Source organism: Triticum urartu, chromosome 1A (genome assembly GCF_056163025.1).
Source record: "Triticum urartu cultivar PI428250 chromosome 1A, HENAU_Tu73, whole genome shotgun sequence".
NCBI lineage: Eukaryota > Viridiplantae > Streptophyta > Magnoliopsida > Poales > Poaceae > Triticum > Triticum urartu.
Window position 1 is genome coordinate 367,168,512 of NC_141873.1, and position 23,727 is coordinate 367,192,238.

At 45.8% G+C, this 23,727-nt stretch overlaps 1 protein-coding gene across 2 annotated transcripts; it reads right to left on the reverse strand.

The window, feature by feature from the left end:
• Positions 1–5,206: 5,206 nt before the first annotated feature.
• On the reverse strand, positions 5,207–11,969 carry LOC125512372 (uncharacterized). 2 transcript variants are annotated; one of them, XM_087521523.1, is made up of 8 exons: positions 11,464–11,967; positions 10,391–11,134; positions 9,532–9,703; positions 8,546–8,901; positions 8,103–8,430; positions 7,740–7,995; positions 7,501–7,651; positions 5,207–7,172 (listed from the first exon to the last, which is right to left on the reverse strand). In XM_087521523.1, exons 1-8 carry the CDS (start codon positions 11,701–11,703, stop codon positions 5,484–5,486), a joined length of 3,936 nt encoding a protein of 1,311 aa, XP_087377649.1. In that variant the 5' UTR covers positions 11,704–11,967; the 3' UTR covers positions 5,207–5,483. The 2 variants fall into 2 exon arrangements, with proteins under 2 accessions (XP_087377649.1, XP_048533422.2); XM_048677465.2 differs by having other exon boundaries at positions 8,546–9,703; positions 11,464–11,969.
• Between the last annotated feature and the right edge of the window lie 11,758 nt (positions 11,970–23,727).

Here is a 23,727-nt window from a genome sequence, read left to right on the forward strand (position 1 = left end):
TCCGCATCGCATAAGTCCCAATGCCTTTGGTAAAAGTGAGCCGGGAAATCGTCAGGGCCTGGCGCTTTGGTTGGGAACATATAGAAGAGAGCTGACTTGACCTCCTCATTTGAATAGGGGTTACACAACAGATCTTTCATCTCGGCTGTCACTTTTGCTGGGACACAGTTTAGGACCGCTTCCATGTTGCTAACTCCCTCGGAGGTATACAGTGACTGGTAAATTTTTTGAACCATAGCCTTCAACTCCTCCGGATCCTTTGTGATTATACACAACGAATTCTTTAGAGCTCTGATCATATTCTTTTTACGGCGTATACTCGCCCTCAAGTGGAAGAACTTTGTGTTCCTGTCACCTGAAGTAAGCCACTCAACCCTGGATCTCTGACGCCACATTATCTCCTCAAGATGGTACAACTCCACCAGTGATTCATTGATTTTTAGCTCAACATGTGTTGGTGCAGTCCGAACTGGGTCAGCCCGAAGCTTCTCTAACTCCCGTTTCAATCTTTTGATCTCCTTGCGCACACTTCTGAAAGTATTATTATTCCACCGTCCCAGGTCCTGTGACAGCGCCAGAAGTTTTGATCGCAACTCCTCCACCCTGTTCGCTGCTCCTTGAGTTGACCATGCGTCGGCTATCATGCTCGCCCAGGTGTCATGGCCCTCCCACATGACCTCATACTTGAAAGATTTCGTCCTTCGTTGTTGCCCCTGATCTCTGTTAAGCCTTGCCACAATTGCGCTGTGATCTGACGTGGCCGCCACCTGGTGGGTAAGGTCCGCCAAAGGGAAGCGAGCTTGCCAACTTGTCGAGGCCAGCGCCCGATCAAGGCGAACACGCGTAACCGAGCCTCCCATCACCCTCTTCTCAAAGGTCCAAGGGATCCCTGCATACCCAATGTCCATCAACATGCAAACGTCCACGGCATCTCGGAAGGCCTGGATTTGTGCATTGCTTCGTTGGCCGATGCCCACATGCTCTTCTAGACGTAAAACTTCGTTGAAATCACCTAAGCATAGCCATGGGAGGTCGCTCAAAGTGCTTATGTTTTTTAACACGTCCCACGTTTGGTGCCGTTGATGTGTTTGCGCTTCGCCATATACTACTGTAAGCCTCCAAGGATCCTCTCCCGGTTCCAAAACAGAACAATCAAGATGGTACACCGAATAACCCAAAATTTCCACTATTATTCCATCATTCCATAAAATACCGATACCACCACTTCTACCCTGACTACTGACTGCATGACCATGATCATAACCAAGTGTTCCTGCTAGTGCTTCTACCCTCGAGCCATCAAGCTGAGTTTCTACAATACAAAGAAGGGTAGGGGCAAATTTCCTCACGAAATTGCGAAGTTCCCGTACTGTCGCGGCTTTGCCTGCGCCACGACAGCTCTAGCATAGCACACTCATTGGGCTCGGTGGTGCCCATCACTCGGGCCCGCCAACTTTGAGTCGCTCACACTTGGAGCCCCTGGCAATGCTGCTGAACTCTTCTCCTCTTCTGTCACTACTTTTGCACGCTTCAGGTCATGTTTTGCACTTGGGCTCAGAGGCGCTGCCGGAGGTGGAAGTGTTAAAACCTTGCCGTGTTTTGCTGCCAGCGCTTGAACTGAGCCACTTGTCAACAACACTTTTTCATTGGTAGCTGCTGGTTCCGATCCCCTCTTCCTGTTCCTCTCAGCATCATGCGTCTCTAGGTCACTTTCAGTAAACTCCTCCTCTGCACCGCCGAACTAGGAGCATGTGGCTTCGCCTCGTCCTCCCCTTCCCGTTCGGCCGCCTCTATGGCCGCCTCTGCGGCCACGTCCACCCCCTGGACCTCTGCCGCTTCGCATAAACCATGACGCCCTTAGATCCTTGAAGACAAGAGCCGACGGAGGGTGGATGCCGTCTCCGTGCTCCTTGAACAGGTGGCCTAACATGCCATAAACCGCACACCAATCGGGAAGCTTTTCATACTTGACCTTGTAGATCTGATGCTCGCCACTTCGAATCATGGAAACTGCGTTCTTGAGGGGTTTATTGACACTGATCCTAATCCACACACGGTAAAAGTTTCCCGTGAAATCATGAGATTGGGGTTCCGTGAACAGCACCTCCCCTACCTTAGCCGCCAGGGACGGAACCAGATGAGCATAGAGGTCAGGGACATCGTGAATCTGGATCCAAATCTCAATTGTGTCCAGCCTAACTATAGAGGGCTTTGTCACCCCATCGTACTCCTTGAGGATGACTGCACCTCCCCGGAAGTGTCACGGGCCCTCATGCATGACTCTCTCCCAATCCCCTAGACAGGAGAATTGGATGGTGTACAGTTTGTCCTCCAAAGGCTTGAACTTGGCTTCCTGTGCGAGGTCCCAAGCCGATCTCATGTTCTTAAAGAACCAAAACTGACTATAGGGTTTATCAGAGTTAACCCTAGCCAGCGCAATCCACCTAGCCGCCGCCGGTGGGGCTTCCTTCTCGTCAAAAACAACATCATCTAGATCTTCTTCTTTCAGGCCTAGTTCTTGCATCATCTTCTCCACGTCACTGACCCGAATCGGGCCTGCTTCAGACGCCATGTAGATCCCTAACCCGAGAGCACAGATCGGGTTTTGCAGGAGCCCTAGACCCCGATCCTCCCAGCAGCGAGTCCGGACACAGGAGGTGCACGAGACGACCCCCTCGAGTTCCCGGAGAGGGGAGAACTGCGGATGGATCAGCTGTAGGGAAGATCAAGTCTCGACGGCGGCTGGTCACCCCGCGAGAAACATAACCCTAGCTAGAGGGAAAAACTATACTATCAAGTCTCGACGGCGGCTGGTATAGTTAGCTGGCCGTGAGATCGAACAACCATGCAAGCAGTAGTAATTATTTTTATATTCTGAAAGACCACCCATATACTCGTAGCCCACAAGAGAAAATTTATTAGAAGGCCCACTTGCTTGCTTGGCTACGTACCGATGGAGCAAGACACAGCCCGATCGATCTTAAAACAGCCATACCAAGTTACGAACCACCTTGAATTAGTACCACCTCACGTATATATTTTGAATATAAAATTACTAAAATGGGATGAAATTAAAAATATCACCTTGTTTTATTAGTCTTTATCTACTAATAAAGCGGCTATCGTTTCTGGTCGTCCGTCATTAAAATTACCCTATAAGTTGGTAAAAATTATCCACCAATACCATCCATAAGTAGGAAAACGATTCAAGTTTTCGGACCAAAAATCACCGCCTCCTTCGTGGTAATATAGAAGCACGACGAAAATAAGTCACAGAATGATGAGTAGGAGAGTGGTTGGCTGATCTTCTCCCATAGCCAAGAGACTAGGGTTTGAATCCCAGCTTCCACAATTTTTATCTTTCTTTTCTCACGTATGTCCTACCCATGTATGCGTTCATGGGCCGGGCCGGCCCATGTGCAGAGCTTTACTCCCCTGTTTTTTTTTTCAATTTACTTTTTTGTCTTGTCTTTTCTCATTTTGTTTTCTTTATTATTTCTTATTTAAATTAATTTGGGATTGTAATATTCTAAAAGTTGCCAGTTTTTTAAAAAAATGTTTGAGAAATCATAAAAATATATGTGAATTCCAAAATGTTTAGAAAATCATAAAAATTTTGCAGATTCAAAAAATGTTGGTGGTTTTGCAAAACTGTTCACAAAATTATAAAAAAAATCACAATTTGGAAAAAATGGTCGGGAAATAAAATCATGTTCATGATTTTTAAAAAATGATTGTGTATTCAAAACATATTTGAGAATCTGAAAAAAATGTCCATTCACAAAAATAAAAATAAAAATTTGTTCCCCAATTATTTTAAAAAAGTTCGTCGATTCAAAAAAATGTTTGTTGAGTCAAAAAAGGTTAATGAATCCCAGCTTCCACAATTTTTATCTTTCTTTTCTCACGTATGTCCTACCCATGTATGCGTTCATGGGCCGGGCCGGCCCATGTGCAGAGCTTTACTCCCCTTTTTTTTCAATTTACTTTTTTGTCTTTTCTTTTCTCATTTTGTTTTCTTTATTATTTCTTATTTAAATTAATTTGGGATTGTAATATTCTAAAAATTGCGAGTTTTTTAAAAAAATGTTTGAGAAATCATAAAAATATATGTTAATTCCAAAATGTTTAGAAAATCATAAAAATTTTGCAGATTCAAAAAATGTTGGTGGTTTTGCAAAACTGTTCACAAAATTATAAAAAAATCACAATTTGGAAAAAAATGGTCGGGAAATAAAATCATGTTCATGATTTTTAAAAAATGATCGTGTATTCAAAACATATTTGAGAATCTGAAAAAAAATGTCCATTCACAAAAATAAAAATAAAAATTTGTTCCCCAATTATTTTTAAAAAGTTCGTCGATTCAAAAAAATGTTTGTTGTGTCAAAAAAGGTTAATGAATTCGAAACCGGTTCATACATTTAAAAAATTGTGAACAAAACTAATGTTCATGATTTTTTTTGAGAAAATCAAAAAATTCAAAACAAAATTGTCGATTCGAAAAATTGTTCACTGATTCAAAAATATTTTATGTCTAGGATTTGATTAGTTTTTCGAAAGTCTTTATATATCTTGGCGTTGGGAGTAGTTCGTGGTCAATGAGGTTTGTTTTTAAAGTTTTAAACGTCCCCTTGCGCAACATAATGATAAGTGTGGCATGCACTGGCAAATTCATAGCCTTGGGATTTACCGCGGAATGCATTGTGATCATGTGGACATCGCGACCATCATCGATTAGGGTGAGAAAAATAAATAAATGGCAACATGATGAGCCACTATGTTAAAATAGAGTATGCTCAAACATCACGATATTGAGTCATACTTATTTGGCGAGCCATAATTTTTTGTCTCCCATTACAACGCACGGGCATATTTGCTAGTAGGTATAGATATAGATATAGATATAGATGAAATTGATGTGCTTACGATGAAAGTCGTACGATTTTCGTACGACATGATCTCACCCATCTACAAAATTCAACAGACTAACGACGTCGTATGAAGATTGTACAAACTTTGTCGTACGTGTAGCAGGGCTCTAAGTTTTACAAGGACCGAATTTTTTGTGCATGCTAGGCAACCAAACTGGCCAAAGTCGCATCCCTGTCGTCTGGCACGCCATCGACAGCCCAACGAAATGCCCACAGCTAACTCTGGAGCGCGTCCGACAACTTCCACTCCCTAACCAGCTGAAGCCTGAAAAAGCATCAACAGAATACGTATGTCACAAGTCAAATAGTCCGCCCTGAAACTCAGTCACTCTTGTTTCTCCGGCTACAAACAAAAAATTCAAGTAGGTTTCCGGACTGCCCACCACAGCCATCAAAATATCTACCTATCTACACAAATAATAACGCTGCATTTATACTAGTTATCCTTTTGGCGATATACTCCGTAGATGAGAAGGGAAGAAGATATGACTAGCCTATACACAGCAAAAAATATAGGACAGGCAGCATATATCAAACTTCAGAGTCTATCTAGTTATCTGGTTCTACGCTCTCCAGTGGTATGTTAATGTCAGGTATAACGGTTGCGTCTGCTTCGCACGAGTCTATGTCCATGCGTCCCAGCTCAGGCACAGGCGGTTGGGGGGTAGCGGCTCCAGTACAGGTGTCCTCTGACTGACAATGCGGTTCATCTAAACTTTTGGGGCTTGCCTCTGTGTTGTCCTGGCGGGATGAAACCGGCAGTTCTGCTTCACACTCATCTGGTTTCATCTCAGGCTGATAAGGAGCAGGCAATTCAAGTGGTATGTTAATGTCAGGTATAATGGTTGCTTCTGCTTCGCACGAGTCTATATCCATGCGTCCCAGCTCAGGAACAGGCAGTTGGGGGGTAGCGGCTCCAGAACAGGTGTCCTCTAACTGACAATGCGGTTCATCTAAACTTTCGGGGCTTGCTTCTGTGTTGTCCTGGCGGGATGAAACTGGCGGTTCTGCTTCAAACTCCTCTCGTTTCATCTCAGGCTGATCAGGAGCAGGCAATTCATAGGGAGCGGCTCCGGCACTGGTATCCTGCGGCTTACCATGCGGTTGATCTAAACTTTCGGGCCTCACTAGTGTGTTGTCCTGCCGGGGTGAATATGATGATTCTGGTTTACATCCCTCTCGTTCAGGCTCCTCAGGAACTGCAAGTCTCTGGGATGCAGCTCCAGAGCTGCCATCCTGCGCTTCACAGTGAGGTACATCTGCACTCTCGACAGCAAGTCTTATTTTTGTGTTGTCTTGGTGAGGTGAATCTGACGCTTCTGCCTTGCGCCAGTCTCTTTTCACCCCTCGTTGCTCAGCAACTGGCAAATCATGGGACACAGCTTCAGAACTGCTATTCTGCCCCCAACAATGAGGTTCTTTCATCCGATTGTTATTGGCATGCTCATGCCGGACACCCCTAGTTGCTCTCTCATGAAATGAAGGCATGTCTCTAACTCGGGCACCAACTCCCTGGTGGGGTGCTTGTCCCCTGTATGTGCATGGTGCTCTTCGTGGATGATTCCCGAGCCGCTTCTCTTTGTTCATACTCCAAAGGTGAGGATCAGCATTTCCATATGAACTGAACCTTCTTTGCGAAGAAGCTGGCCGTAACGGATAACCAGTCCTGTTCTGAAAGTCCCTGCTGCAGTGACCTCCTGAAGGTTGCTGCCATGTACCAAGAATACTAGTTTGGTTGTGTGATTCTGCCCTCCAAACTGATCCAGGAGTAAACCTGCCATTGGCTGTTTGGGAAGTACTGCACAAGGGTTCTTGATCAGTTCTGCTATGATAGTGCTGCCCGGGATGCCGCTCAACATGTCCTCTAAACCCTTCAGGAGCACCACGTTTGTCACAGGAAGGTCTGTACCTGTTGGGCCAGTATTGATCAACAGGGATACCTCGTGATTGATTATTGTAGTCACCGCCATAAAAGGTTCTTCTGTGCTGCTGAAAGTGGGTTCTGTGAATGTCCTCTCTGGAAGGTACAAAAATAGGTCTGTTTGGGTGACAAGAATTTGGTCGCAAATCATGGCCGTTTGGTTGCCAATTATAACAATTATTTATGCTCCGTGCACCACCAGAACCTGGAATCTGACTCTGTCTTATCGGTAGGCTGTTGCCAGCTATGGTTGAACCACCCCTTGCCCTTAATGACCATGATGACACTCCAGCAGCATCAATTGTGCGGCCATTTCTCTGATGAGCAAAAAAAAAGAACTAATGTAAGTATATTTGGAAGAACAGAGGTTTGAAAGACAAGTTTTCTTATCCTCCAAATCTTTTACGGTCTAGGATATGGGAGACTATGAAGGATATTTTTGCTGAATAACACAATGTGGCTGAACACTGGATCAGAGACAATAAATTAGTTAGCACTTAGCATATCCATCCTAGCTCAAGCTTTCATACATACTAAATTACATTTCCTTTTCCTAATTTGGGTTATTTTAGGAAATTGGGTTCACCAGACTCGTGGCAGAGCAGTGTTGTAACAAGATTTCTTTTCATACCACAAGGGTATTACCTTGATTGCAAGCCTCATTGTTTCTGCTAAATGCTTGTCCTTGAGAGCATCAAAGAAGCATCCACGTTTTTTCGAATCATTGACTAATTCTGCCCATACTGAATTGCTTGCAAGCAAAGTGACTCCATTTCCAAGGATCCAAAGGCAGTGCCTGTGGCAAAAATACAGAGATATGTAAATGAAAATGCAGTGTAAAGTGTAAACTAATTCTTGAATATCACCAAATTAAGAAATCTTACTTTGCTCTTGTCAAAGCCACATTAATTCTTCCAGCATCAGAGAGAAAACCTACTTTCCCATCTTTGTTGGACCTAACTGTTGAAATTAATATTATGTCTTCCTCACCACCTTGAAATCCATCGATAGATTTTACTGTAACAGACAGAAACTCATGTTTCTCAAACTTTCTTCCAATTCTTTCTTGCATTGCAATCACTTGGGCAGTATACGGAGATATTACACCAACACTGGTTCTCTGCCTCTTCTCCCAGCATTCTACAGTAGTTTTACACAGAAAGTAATCAGCTTTATTCAAATCCTGAAGCTTAGCAGTACTTATTTTCATCCAACATGACATGTGATAGGTGAAGATTTGGATATACCTTTCGCAAGTCTTTCGATGATATTGGCTGCTACAGCAACCTCAACCATATTTTTCGAGCTCTGGCCAAGGTCATCAAGCATTTCCATATCATTTTCAATATGAATGAATGAATAAGCACCATAAATACTTCCAGGGAGATAATTCTTGGTATAATCTTTCTGTTTGACACTGGGACCATCCAAAATTCGGTTACCATAAAAGTTGGCATTCGGAAATTTATTAATGCAAGGGTGCATTCTATATTGTACTTCCAGCAAGTGCTTGGTGTAACCCATTGTACACAATCTCTCGTAGAGGCTTCGGCCAAAGTCAGCATCTTTAGCAATCTAGCAAGTAGCAGTAAGTACAAAGTATCAGCAACTAAGGAAGTCTGGAAATAATGATCAGTAACATATGCGATGATAACAGAATATGACACACATTCTTATAAATAAAGAATACCTTGCTCTTTACCAATGATGATAGCTGGTTTTCATCCCCAATTAGTAAAACATGTTCTATTCCTGGAAGCAAGAGAGGAACCAGCGATTCAGATTCTTTTAGCTGTGCTGCCTCGTCGACAACCAAGATGCTTATAGGCATCACACCTTGCAGCCTGAACAACTCAAACGAACCAGAAGCAGTGCAAAATATGAGTTTTGCTTGCTTCAAACACAAGTCCCTGACTGAAGATTCATTCTCTTCACAAGGAAACCGCATTTTTGAAAGATCCATCAGGGTTTTAATACACATAGAGTTTATCTCCGAAGGGTTATCTAGAGAGATGTCATGGTCAGGAAGATCCTCGGTTGCATCATCTGTCAGGTCATGATGACCAATAGAAGGGTCAGAAAGTTCATCGGAGGGCTTGAAGATTGTAAAAAGATCATCATCAGAGAGATCATCTGCACAGAATAACTGCTGCACTTTATGTACCAAACTTTTCACAAACATCATCTTGTCAAAGTTCTTGCCTAGGGTATCCGCTGGAAGATGGTCGAAGAATGTATCAATACAAGCTACCAATTCTTTTGCTAAACTGCTGAAGTTACTTGTAAAATACTTTTTAAAAGTAGGGCTGCATTCATCACTGCTTGCTTGTATATCTAGGGACAGTTTGTACCTAGAAGTGCAATGTTTTAGGAATTTTAGGACAGAATCCACGCAATGCTTCCACCCAACTTCTCGGTTAAAGCACCTCAGCAACTTCTTGACACGATCATCCAAATATATTTTTGACAACTCCTTGCCAATGTGCAGACGGTCCTTGTTGCCATATAAAATGATGTCACCAAAGGAGTAATGATGGCTTAGAGAGAAGTCCTCAATCAACCCAATAAGACGAGAAGCTACTTGCAAGACAGCCATGTTGGTTGGAGCACACGCAAGAATTCTCTGTTTCTTCATCAGAAGCATGTGTAATGTTACTGCAAGTGTTGTAGTTTTACCTGTGCCAGGTGGGCCCCAAACTAGCCCCACAGAAGATCTATGACAACAATTACTTGCTGAAATACAACTTGCTATTGCATTAAGCTGTGAGACATTCAGCTTAAAATTGCAGAGATCATCCTTGATTTCCTCATGTGATTTGTTGCTGCAGTAGTTACAATGTCTAATAGCCTGCAGCGTCAATATGAAAGAAAAATAAAATAAGCATTGAATACAGAATGCAAAAGGACACAACAGTTGCATAGAGGGACTATGTAAACAAAGAAGAGAAATCTGGAACAGAAAGACAAAGCATACATCACATTCAACTTTTACAATAAGAACATCTCTAGCTACTTAAGTAAAAAATGACAATGCAAATGAAGGCCGTGACATAAAGCTAAATGGTGGCAACGTAATGATAGGGATGAGATACAATAAGTCACAACTTGTACAGCTAAACCAGACACCAACGAATCAACATTAAGAACATGACATTGACCATACTGCATGACCTGGGAAGTAGTCTTTTACAAATTCTGATATCCATATATCATATATCAATTATTACATCGACAAGATTATGCAAATTTATGAGTACAGTAACACAAAGGCTCCACATTTGCTTAAATAGTATGTAAGTGAATACATGTATTCTTCCATTCTCGCAAAAAAAAAGTTAAGATGAACTAGTATCAAAGTATGCAGTTCATTCACATGGTATAAAAGATATGGAACTTGATGATCCTTAGGTACCTCCAAACACATACATATTATCACATGAATATACCATATGCATTTTGTACATGCCGAAGCAGTTTAATCGCCTGAGCAGTGCAAATTGATAATGGGAGGAGACACTGAAACTGAAAGACTTACATTATTGTTTTTGCCCAGCATGTTCAGAATGACTTTTGTATCCATTGTCAGCCCCCTTCGGAGCACAACCCAAACACGATCATATGTTACCATATTAGTTAGGTGCATAGCATAGAAGGACCATCGTCTTGATGAATTTCCACACATCCCTGTTTCATTTAGTTCCTTCAGATCACTACACTTTTCAAGGGGCTTTCTACCTTTTGGTAATTCTTTTCTGATTTCTTCATTGATAGATGAGTTTCTGGATTTCAGAGCCGTTGCTTCTTGATCCAGTATCTCCCATGACTTATCCAACTCTTCAGTGTACAACTTCTCATACTTGTTAACACCCATTTGGTGCCGTTCATCTCCATCAGCCCCAGTCTCCATCCATCGTGATGCCTTTACGGTCATCTTATTGCCCTGGACCTTATTAATCCATACGATGACACAGGATTTGGACTGTTTGAGAATATGAGATTTATTTGCTGGTCTTGTTTCTGAAATAAGTAACACATCTGCTGCTTTCGGCCTATATCCATCAGTTCCAGAACCAGACACCCCCATCCATCTGTCGAGCTTGATCTCATACAGTCCTTTCCCCTTTTTCACTGCATTGACTGATAGCACTTTTGCATATGGAGCTCCAGAGATGTCCTCCATGCTTGAAGACATATCATCCCGAACCTCCTCTAGAAGTGGCCCAAAAAACGATGTCATGTACTGCTCCATGCTGTTAAATGTCTCTGGGATCTTGGACACCTGTAATGACATTTCATTCCATGAATCCATAGTGTTTTTTTGGCGATTGGCAAGAACACCGTTCATATTATAAGTAATAAACAGCATAGCAACTAGGCTTCCTTGTTAAGGCACTTAAGAATTTTGATTTCTCACAGTCCTATTGCAGATTTTCCATTCGTAGGGCACAAAATGAATGTGCTTCTATGCTCCCCTAAAAAAAATGGAGAACTCTACTACTAAAATGTTTCTTCAGATCCACGCGGAGGTTAGGGTTCGTCATTCGCCCAACCCACACCAAGTAGCCAGACAACAAATCGAGCGGAAGGGGGGTTAGGGCTCGTCGTTACCTTGTCGCGGAGTAGGTCCTTGTTGAGGATTTGGTCCACCGACCACGAGAGCACCACCTCGGAGAGGCCCTGGCTCCGCCACTGCCACAGCGAGTCGCCGGAGGAGGCCCGCGTCGGCGTGGGCTGCTGAGGGTCGTCGTCGCCGCCGTCGTCGAACGCGCGGGATGACTCGGCGGGATCGTCGTTGCGCATCCGGTCGCCCGGGTCGCCGCCGCTGCCGGCGTCATTAGGTCGCCGCATTTCGCCGCGGCGACGACTGCGAGGCGGAGGCTGGCTCGCTGCGATGATAATTTGGGGGATTAATAAATCCTAGGTGTAGTGACTTCTAGCTTCTGAAATCTGACTTTTCTGATTGGTTGCTGCATTCTGGGATTGTGCCCGTCTGTCGGACTGCAATCTCGTTGTTGTTTTGGTTCTAGCAGATTTTTTTTGTCCTAGGCGTTGGGCTTTGGGCCAGTTCTTGGTGGCTTCGAGGAGGCGTGCTGACTTTTGGTGGTAGGTGAGCTTTCCTACCTAGCCCAGGCCATCCCTAACCAAATGTGCTGTCCTAGAAGCCATCCCTAAATTCTTCACACAACATGGACTATCCTAGAAGCAACTTTCGCAAGACCTTCAAAACATGCATGAAGGGTGTTTCATAATTTTTTGAAGGCTATTGAGGCGACGCTCAAACTCAGAGTCGTTATAACGCAGTTTTCATAATATTTCTCCTTTATTGGTTGTATCAACTCAATACTCTCTTTCGAAACAAGCTTTCGCCCTGCTTTTATTATAGCAACCATCCGATACAACTGCGAGACCACCATGGGGGTAAACAACACATTCAAGTCCAAAAGAAAAAAAAACAAGAGAAAACAAAGAGAAACAAATGCCAACAGCGTCAGATCGACGAAAGCGGCTATTTTCCCCAACCGATGTGTCCTTCGGAAGATTCCCACCACGCTTCTATGCATTCGAATTGTCGTGTGCCAAGTAACACCTTCAAGGAGTACGACGACGACGACACTGCTGCCCGGACTGGTCTTAGGATTTCTCCCGATACACAGAGGGGAGCGGGGAGGGGGTTCACCCGACGCCCTTCAAGAAGGTCGGCGGCGCCCACAGGCGTCACCGCGTTGGCACCGGCAAGAATCGACAGGGATTTCTCCCGACCCCTCTCTCCACACACAACCACAGCCCCAGACCAACCATTGGCCCTGCCTCGTTTGCCGCCCACCAACATGCGCCAACACAGTCGCGAAGTCCTCATGGACGTCTCACCATGGCAAACGCTGCGAGGCCGACCGGACCAAGACGGAACAACCGTAGACAGGGGCAGTAGTACCACAGCCATGTGGGAGGGAACAACCTCCACCGGCTCAAGCAGTAGCAGACCTGACGCAGCGGGAGGAGCACACCAAGCCAACTGCCTAGCCGGAACTAGATCAGGCATGTGAAGCTCCCGCCGTCGCGCTGTAGCAGACGCGGCGCTTTAGCCACACCCCTCCCCCCTATCGCGAGCCACTCATCAGTCCAACCAAAGGCAACATGCTAGAGCACAAGTCAGCCGCCCTAACCTAGATTGGGCCCAAAGGGCCTAGATATGGGCCTGCGGGGCACCATCGGCCAGATCCCGCACCAAGCCGCCACCGCCGCCACACAATCAGTTGCAGGGATGTAACGCCCTCGATGCGGCTATAGCTCCCACGTGTCGAGGCACGACTTAGAGACATAACCGCATTGAAAGCAATGTCGCGAGTCAGGCAATCATTACAACATCCCATGTATAATATAATAAAAGGGGAAGATACATAGTTGGCTTACACTCGCCACGTCACAGCAAAGTACATAAATAACATCCATCATACAAACACTCATGGCCCGACTACGGCGCCAAAATAGAAGAAAACCCAACATGCGACAAGGCCCTGAATCAAACCCCAACTAGGCACCACTACTGATCATCAGGAAAGGAAACATAAAAACGCTGAGAGTCCTCGTCGAACTCCCACTTGAGCTCGTACTCGTCACTTGGAGCGGAATCACCTGGACCTGCATCTGGAGTTATAGTATCTGTGAGCCACAGGGACTCAGCAATCTCGCACCCTCGCGATCAAGACTATTTAAGATTATAGGAGTGGATAAGGCAAATATATGTGGAGCTGCAGCAAGCGACTAGCATATCCGGTGGCTATCTTATTCGCAAAAGAGAGCGAGAAGAGGAGGCAAAGCACGAGCGAGAAGCTAGAAGAACAACCTGAGCAAGCATAACTCCAACACCGTGTCCACTTCCCGGACTCCGCCGAGAAGAGGCCATCACGGTAACACACACGGTTGATTCATTTTAATTAATTAAGATTTAAGTTATCTACAACCGGACATTAACAAATTCCCATCTGCCCATAACCACGGGCACGGCTTTCGAAAGTTCAATCCCTGCAGGGGGTCCCAACTTAGCCCATGACAAGCTCTCACGGTCAATGAAGGAATAGACCTCCTCCCAAGACATTCCGATCAGACTCGGTATCTCGGTAACTCAAGACACTTCGACAGGTTAAAACAAGACCAGCAACACCGCCCGAATGTGCCGAAAAATCCCGATAGGAGCTGCACATATCTCTTTCTCAGGGCACACTCAGATGAGCAAGACGACGGGTAGGCCAGCCCAGAGTTGCCCCTGGTAGCCCCGGACATCGCTCGGTTGGACCAACACTCAGAGGAGCACTGGCCCGGGGGGGTTAAAATAAGATGACCCTTGAGTCTGCAGAACCCAAGGGAAAGAAAAGGCTAGGTGGCAAATGGTAAAACCAAGGTTGGGCATTGCTGGACAAGCTTTAATCAAGGCAAAATATCAAGGGATTCCCATTATAACCCAACCGCGTAAGGGACGCAAAATCCGGGAACATAATACCGATATGACGGAAACTAGGGCGGCAAGAGTGGAACAAAACACTAGGCGAGAGGCCGAGCCTTCCACCCTTTCCAAGTATATAGATGCATTAAGATAACATAGCAATATAATGATATCCCAACAAGTAAATAGATGATGTTCCAACAAGGAACGGCCTCCAATCTTCACCTGCAACTAGCAACGCTATAAGAGGGGGCTGAGCAAAGCGGTAACATAGCCAATCAACGGTTTGCTAGGACGTGGTGGGTTAGGGGTTCAACATGGCAATTGGGAGGCTGAGAAGCAAAAGGTAGGCATCGTAGCATTGGCATAGCAAGAGCGAGCAAACTAGCATAGCAAAGATAGTAGTGATTTCGAGGGTATGATCATCTTGCCTGCACAGTTGTCAGAGTTGACTGGATCCTCACAAGCAAACTCAACGGGCTCCTCGGTAACGAACTCGTCTCCCGGCTCTACCCAACAAGACAAACAAGCAACAAGGATACAATCAACCACGTGCAAGACCAAGCAATATGATGAAATGATGAAATGCTATGCGGGATGCGATGCGGGATGCAAAATGCAAGATATGACAGGAAATGTATGAACCTGGCCTCAACTTGGAATTCCAAGGATGCCACTGGATAGAGGGGATGAAATCGCTTGAAAACGATAAAAGATCATTGGAATCGGAGTTACGGTTTGGAAATGGCAAGCGTTTTAAGATATGACACCGGTCTGCGATTTACAGCAAGTAGGCATCTAAACGCAACGAAATGAACATGCTACAGCCACCAAACATGACAACAAAAGACATGGCAGGGATGCACACAAGATGCTTAACAAAAGACTAGCACTAAGCCACGGTCAATTCATCCATTATGAGGTTCAAACAAGCATGGCAAAAACGCAAATGCAAAACAGATTCCAGACTTGGTGAAATTAACACTTGTCTGGAATTTCAGATCACGAAGCCCTCTTCGGAGCAGCAAAACAACATGATACATGACCTGATTAAGACAAGTAAGAACATGGCATGGAGCTGCTCAACAAGCTTAACAAAAGACCCAAAGTGACCTGGGGCCAAAAGGGTTCACAAAATATAGTAACGGGCACACGAACATAGCTAAAACACAATCAGTTTTCAGACTTAGTGAAAACTGAGACATGCTGAAATATAACTCACGAAGGCATATAAACGAGCTCGATGCACTCACCACGGTGCAAGTCATGGCAAGGCAAGCATACATCCATTAATAAGGCACAAAATACAAGCTAGACATGGCAAGAACAAAGACATAGTATGCACGGATCAACTACAACAACGCCGGCAAAATCGCAAACGAGTTGACGATCTGCCCAGATTCACCACGAAGCAAAAGTAGAGCTCGATTGACTCGAGCTAGGGTGCTCCAAAATTGCAGACAAAGACATGGATGGATAGAGCATAACATGATTGACAAAACTCCTTTACTGATCATCCTCAAAAGAGGCACGGATCACTAGGAAACAAGCTGAACACATGGCATCATGAACTAAAATATCCCAGACTTAGTGAAAACAACTAAGTCCCTGAAAACAGATTTCTCGGGTGCCTCTCTTTGCAAGCTTGCACAAGTCACCACACACATACTAAAAATGCATGGGTTACACCTCTGGAAAGAAGACAAAATGCTTAACAAAACATATGAGGACTCACAGGCATAGCATGCACACAATAATCATGGCAAAAATGACAAAAGTCTAAGATGAACTAGCAGATCTGACAATTAACTCACGGAGCCTCCTTCTAACAGCATTTTGGGCATCAAGATGAACTCAAATGAAAATGATGCAATGGAACGAAATGATGCACTCGTCGAGACAAACATTTTGATATACTATATGTCCAAAATGGAGCTACGGATGCGGAGATATCATCGGTCAAAGATTGCATAAAAATTAGGGTACGGGAGAGAGTCAACCCTCTATTTTTCAGATCTGGATTTGCACGCGGTTCGAGGAACGCCGGAGTTCGCACTGTAGCAGCTTGCCGGACTTGGAGCTCGCGGTGGCCGAACTTGCCGGACGGAGGACGAGGACGACGAGGGGAGGACCGGAAGTCGGGGCGGCGGCGCCGGCTCGTGGAGGCGGCGGCGGTGGCCCGCCGTGGTGCGGACGGCGAGGCGAGGCAGCCGGCGGTCGGGGCGGCGTGTGGCGAGGTCCGGCTCAGGCGGCGGCGGTCCGCGGCGGCGGCGCCCGCCTGAGCCGGGGAAGGCGGCGGCGTGAGGAGGTCGGGAGGCGCGGGGCGCTCGGCCCGGGAAGGCGGCAGCGGGGGCCGGATCTGGGCCTCCCGGCCCGCGGCGGCGGCGGCGGCGGTCCACCACGTGGCGGCGGCTGACTGGCGGGGGGAAGCGGAGCGGACAAAGTCCAGCCGGATCGGACACATCCGGCCGGTCGCGAGGGAAATTTAGGGTTCGGAGGTAGGGGAAGATCCGAAAAACGGGGGGGGGGTGTATTTATAGGCATAAGTAGAGCTAGGAGAGTCCAAATGAGGTGCGGTTTTCGGCCACGCGATCGTGATCGAACGCTCTAGGACATGGAGCAGAGTTTGGTGGGTTTTGGGCCAAATTTGAGGGGTGTTGGGCTGCAACACACACGAGGCCTTTTCGGTCCCTCGGTTAACCGTTGGAGTATCAAACGAAGTCCAAATGATACGAAACTTGACAGGCGGTCTACCGGTAGTAAACCAAGGCCGCATGGCAAGTCTCGGTCCAATCTGGAAATGTTTAATCCCCAAACACGAAAGAAAGCTAGAAATGACCTCCGGAGGAGAACGAAGCGCCGGAATGCAAAACGGACAACGGGGAAAATGCTCGGATGCATGAGACGAACACGTATGCAAATGAAATGCACATGATGACATGATATGAGATGCATGGAAATTAAAACAACACACGGAGACAAAGACCCGAACCCGAGAAATAAATATAACTTAACGCCGGAAACGGCAAGAGTTAGAGTACAAATAGGGAAAATTACATCCGGGGTGTTACAACACTCCACCACTATGAAAAGATCTCGTCCCGAGATCTAGGACTGAAAGAACTCCGGGTACTCAGAATGGAGGTGATCCTCGCATTCCCAGGTAGCTTCACGGTCGGAATGGTGAGACCACTTGACTTTGAGGAATTTGATTGACTTGTTGCGGGTCTTGCGTTCAGTCTCTTCAAGAATAGCAACTGGGTGCTCACGATAAGAGAGATCTTCTTGGAGCTCAATGTCCTCGAAGTTGACGGTGCGGTCAGGAGTCTTGAAGCACTTTCGAAGCTGAGAGACATGGAACACATCATGAACATTTGCAAAGTTTGAAGGAAGCTCTAGTTGATAGGCGAGGTCGCCTCTCTTGCAGACAATCTTGAAAGGTCCCACGTACCTAGGGGCAAGCTTCCCTTTGATACCGAAGCGACGAGTACCTTTCATAGGAGAGACACGGAGGTAAACATGATCTCCGATCTCGAAAGCCAAATCACGGTGCTTACTATCATAGTAGCTCTTCTGGCGGGATTGGGATGCTTGGAGGTTATCACGAATGATTTTGCACATTTTCTCTGCTTCTGTGATTAAGTCATTACCCAGCAGCTGACGTTCACCAGTTTCAGACTAGTTGAGAGGGGTACGGCACTTCCTGCCATACAGAATTTCAAAAGGGGCCTTGCCCAAACTTGCTTGAAAACTGTTGTTATAGGAGAATTCAGCATAAGGAAGACAATCCTCCCACTTCATGCCGAAGGAGATCACACAAGCCCTGAGCATATCTTCAAGAATCTGGTTGACACGCTCGACTTGACCGCTTGTTTGAGGATGGAAAGCTGTGCTGAAGCGGATGTTAGTGCCCATGGCCTTCTGAAAAGAATCCCAAAACTTCGAGGTAAAGATGCTGCCACGGTCTGAAGAGATCACTTGAGGAATACCGTGCAGAGACACAATGCGAGAGGTATAGAGTACCGCCAATTGAGCTGCAGTGATCGACTCTTTGATAGGCAGAAAATGAGCCACTTTGGTGAGCTTGTCGATGACAACAAATATAGCATCATTGCCACGCTTGGACTTTGGAAACCCAGTCACGAAGTCCATCTCAATGTGGTCAAACTTCCATTCTGGAATGGCAAGAGGTTGGAGGAGACCAGCTGGCCTTTGGTGTTCTGCCTTCACTCTTCTGCAGACATCACATTCATTCACGAATTGAGCGATCTCGCGCTTCATTCGAGTCCACCAATAAGCTTGCTTGAGGTCGTGATACATCTTCGTACTCCCAGGGTGGATGGAGAGGAGAGAATTGTGAGCCTCGTTCATGATCACTTTACGAAGTTCACCTTTGGGCACAACAATACGATCCTCCAAGAAGAGAGTGTCCTTGTCATCAAGGCGGTATCACTTGTACTTGGACTGACTCTTGGCAATCCCAATCTTCACCTTTTTTACCATAGCATCAAGAAGTTGGGCTTGGCGAATCTGGTCTTCTAAGGTAGGAGAGACTTGAAGGTTGGCGAGGAAACCTTGAGGAACAACTTGCAGATTAAGTTTGCGGAAAGCTTCACAAAGCTCGGGTTGATAAGGCTTGAGAATCAGACTGTTGTAGTAGGCCTTTCTGCTCAAAGCGTCAGCAATCACATTGGCCTTGCCTGGAGTATACTCTATACTCGGATTATACTCTTGAATCATTTCGACCCATCGAGTTTGCCTTAGGTTGAGATTAGGCTGAGTGAAGATGTACTTGAGACTCTTGTGATCAGTGAAAATGTCCACTTTTCTTCCCAATAGAAGATGTCTCCAAGTCAAAAGAGCATGCACAACTGCTGCCAACTCGAGATCATGAGTGGGGTAGTTCTTCTCATTAGGCTTCAATTGGCGAGATGTATAAGCAACAACTTTCTTCTCTTGCATCAAAACTGCGTCAAGACCTTGGAGAGAGGCATCACAAAAGACCTTGTACGGCTTGGATTCATCAAGCGGAGTCAGAACTGGAGCAGTGATCAACTTCTCTTTCAATGTGTTGAAAGCAATATCACACTCCGGAGACCAAACGTACTTGACGTGCTTCTGAAGAAGATTAGAGAGAGGCTTCGCGATCTTAGAAAAGTTTTCAACGAATCTTCGGCAATAGCTTGCGAGACCGAGAAAACTGCGGAGTTGCTTTACGTTCTGAGGAGATTCCCAATTCACAATTGCGGATACCTTCCCGGGATTCACGGAAATGCCCTTGGCAGAGATGATATGACCAAGATAAAGAACCTCATCGAGCCAAAATTCACACTTGGAGAACTTGGCGTAGAACTGATGTTCCCTGAGCTTATCGACAACCAAAGGCAAGTGCTTGGCATGATCTTCCTTGTTCTTCGAGAAAACCAGAATGTCGTCGAGATAGACCAAAACGAAGTCATTGGTGTAGGTGTTGAAGATGAAGTTCATCATGCGAGAGAACGTCGGAGGAGCGTTGGCAAGGCCAAAAGACATGACAGTGTATTCATATGAACCAAAGCTTGTTCTGAATGCTGTCTTGGGAATATCTTCTTCACGAATGCGAATCTGGTGATAACCCATACGGAGATCAAGCTTGGAGAATACTTGGGCACCTTTGAGTTGTTCAAACAGCTCATTGATGTTGGGAAGTGGGTATTTGTTCTTGATGGTCTTCTTGTTCACCGGACGGTAATCAACACAAAGTCGGTCCGTTCCATCCTTCTTCTTCACAAAAAGAACACCACAACCCCACGGAGAAGTAATAGGCCGGATGAGACCCATTCTTTCTTGCTCATCGAGTTGCTTCTTCAGCTCCTTCAACTCTTCAGGTCCGAGCTTATAAGGACGTTTGCACACAGGTTCCGTGCCAGGCTCAAGTTCAATAACGAATTCAACTGGCCGGTGCGGAGGCATTCCTGGGAGCTCTTCTGGAAAGACGTCTTGATATTCGCAAACGACAGGAATTTGAGAGATAGCATCCAATTCACCCTTCTCATTGAGAGAAAACAGACGGATAGTATCATCACGAGCGGCAAAGACATTCACATCCTCAGACGAATGAGTCAATTGAATCTGCCTTGCTGCACAATCAAGATGAGCTTTATGCTTAGAGAGCCAGTCCATCCCGAGAATAAGATCAATATCCGAGTTACCAAGCACCATAGGAGAAGAAAGAAACTTGTAGTCACCCAATGTGATAGAAACATCCGGAGCCATCATTTTGGTGTTCATGAACAAACCCGGAGAAGAAACCGCTATCGGCTTAGGCAAATCAATAGTATGAACATCATGCATGGATGCAAAAGGCTTCGACAAAAATGATAAAGATGCACCAGTGTCAAAAAGAACTCTTGCGGGAATGTCATTAACAGGAAGGTTACCCATGATCACATCTGGTGATTCCTCTGCCTGAGCTACATTCAGCAAGTTGACCTTGGCGGACTTGGGGTTATGCTTGACCACAGCTGTACTTGCCGATCTCACAGGAGGAGGAGGAGGAAGACGCCTCTGGTTGAAACACTTGTTGGCATAGTGACCCTTCTGTTGGCACTTGTTGCACGTGACCTCTGAAAGCGGACGGTGATACGGAGCACTCGATCTTGGAGCTTGAGACGAAGTCTTGTTCTGAAAGCCTGGGTTGGGTGGGTGGGAAGAACCACTGCCACCTTTGCTCTTCTGCTGAAATGGCTGACGGAACGGAGGAGGAGGAAGCCAAAACTTCTGCTGCTTGGCCACTTGAGTAGAGGAAGAAGGAGTAACATCTCTGACTCGCTTCCTGGAAGCATCACACCTCAACTGAGCAGCCTCTTGCTTCGGTGCCATGTTGTAGAACTCATCGTACCTCAATGGCTCGAAGAGGACAAGAGCGAGCTGAATATCTTCTCTGAGACCACCCCTGAACTGGTATATCATGCTCTTCTCATCAGGCACGTCCTGCTTGGCAAAGCGGGCAAGCTTCTGGAATAATTTGTTGTAATCATAGACAGACAAAGAGCCTTGCTTCAGATTGCGGAATTCCTCACGCTTGCTTTCAACCACGCTCTGCGGAATGTGATGAGCTCGGAAATCTCGACGGAAATCATCCCAAGTGATAACACGTCCACCTCTGGAGTCCTTGTACTGCTGGAACCATTCTGCAGCTTGATCTTTGAGTTGGAAGGAAGCGAACTTGACAAAGTCCTCAGGCCTGACGTTGCTGCACTCGAAATGCTTACATAGACCCACAAGCCAATCGTCAGCATCGGTTGCCTCAACACAATTACTGAAAGTCTTTGGCCCGTTAGCAAGGAACTGGTTGAGTGTAGCAAAGTGACTCTGATTGCTGCCTTGATTCCCTTGACTGCCTTGATTGTGCTCTTGAAGAATTTGCATGATCAGCTGAGTGTTTGCATTGGTTGCGGCCATCACAGCTTGCCATGCCTTTGGAGGAGGTGGGGGCGGTGGCGGATCTTGATTCTGGTTCTGACTGGTGCTCTTAGCGGGAGCCATCCTGAAGAGGTTGACCACCGTTAGCACATAGACAGATAAATATTGAAGCTGAAACCAACAGAATGAAAATTGCAACATATAGTCTTCACATCCGAACAAAATGAACGAATGCATTCCTCTTCAAATGGTCACCTATCCATAAATTGAGAAGCCACGTAGAATTAAGGTAGAAAAAATAAATCAACAAGGTATGGATCAAGAACGAATAATCGGTAAGAAATCCCAATCTCAAACCAATATCAGTGGAAGAAGAACTAGAGCTACTAGAATTCCCACCTATGAAACTCCCGAACTTTTCCGGTTATGCAATCAGGTGTTGGGGATACAGGGGAAGCATAATATCTCACCCAAACTAGCAAATCCTACATCCAGCTATATCCATCCTTCAACACATAACCAAGAAAACTTCGGAAACCATCTACCTCAACCTTCAAAAAGCATCTGTTATACAAGTTATGGCGATACTCCCGAACTCCCGCCCCAGTACTGGGTGGCGTCGAGGTTATCTCACCAACGAACTGCATAAAAGAGATTTTTGATGTCGGTGAACATATCTCAAGTATTCCAGAATTGCCACGATAGAATTATGATGACAACACCTCAGAGCTCAACTCCCCGGGACACTTCCACTAAACCCCTGACAGGAGCTACCAAGACAATGTTCTCATCATGAGCCATCGGAACGATTCCAAGATACTCGCGTGATCCTAAATTTTTTTTAGTGAAATTTGAGAAGAGAAGAGTCAAAACTCTACGTCAGGATGCCTTACCAGAGCGATGAGGAGACTGGGAAGTAAAAAGAATTCCTAAGCTCTCCGATATAAAATTCCTAAAGACTCAAAACATTTTTCTAGACACAACTCAGCTGCTAAAAACGATCAAGCAATGGGGCTCCTAAGGTCGGGGAAGGCTCTGATACCAACTTGTAACGCCCTCGATGCGGCTATAGCTCCCACGTGTCGAGGCATGACTTAGAGACATAACCGCATTGAAAGTAATGTCGCAAGTCAGGCAATCATTACAACATCCCATGTATAATATAATAAAAAGGGAAGATACATAGTTGGCTTACACTCGCCACGTCACAGCAAAGTACATAAATAACATCCATCATACAAACACTCATGGCCCGACTACGGCGCCAAAATAGAAGAAAACCCAACATGCGACAAGGCCCTGAATCGAACCCCAACTAGGCACCACTACTGATCATCGGGAAAGGAAACATAATAACGCTGAGAGTCCTCGTCGAACTCCCACTTGAGCTCGTACTCGTCACCTGGAGCGGAATCACCTGGACCTGCATCTGGAGTTATAGTATCTGTGAACCACAGGGACTCAGCAATCTCGCACCCTCGCGATCAAGACTATTTAAGCTTATAGGAATGGATAAGGCAAATATATGTGGAGCTGCAGCAAGCGACTAGCATATCTGGTGGCTATCTTATTCGCAAAAGAGAGCGAGAAGAGGAGGCAAAGCACGAGCGAGAAGCTAGAAGAACAACCTGAGCAAGCATAACTCCAACACCGTGTCCACTTCCCGGACTCCGCCGAGAAGAGGCCATCACGGTAACACACACGGTTGATTCATTTTAATTAATTAAGATTTAAGTTATCTACAACCGGACATTAACAAATTCCCATCTGCCCATAACCGCGGGCACGGCTTTCAAAAGTTCAATCCCTGCAGGGGGTCCCAACTTAGCCCATGACAAGCTCTCACGGTTAATGAAGGAATAGACCTCCTCCCAAGACATTCCGATCAGACTCGGTATCTCGGTAACTCAAGACACTTCGACAGGTTAAAACAAGACCAGAAACACCGCCCGAATGTGCCGACAAATCCCGATAGGAGCTGCATATATCTCTTTCTCAGGGCACACTCAGATGAGCAAGAAGACGGG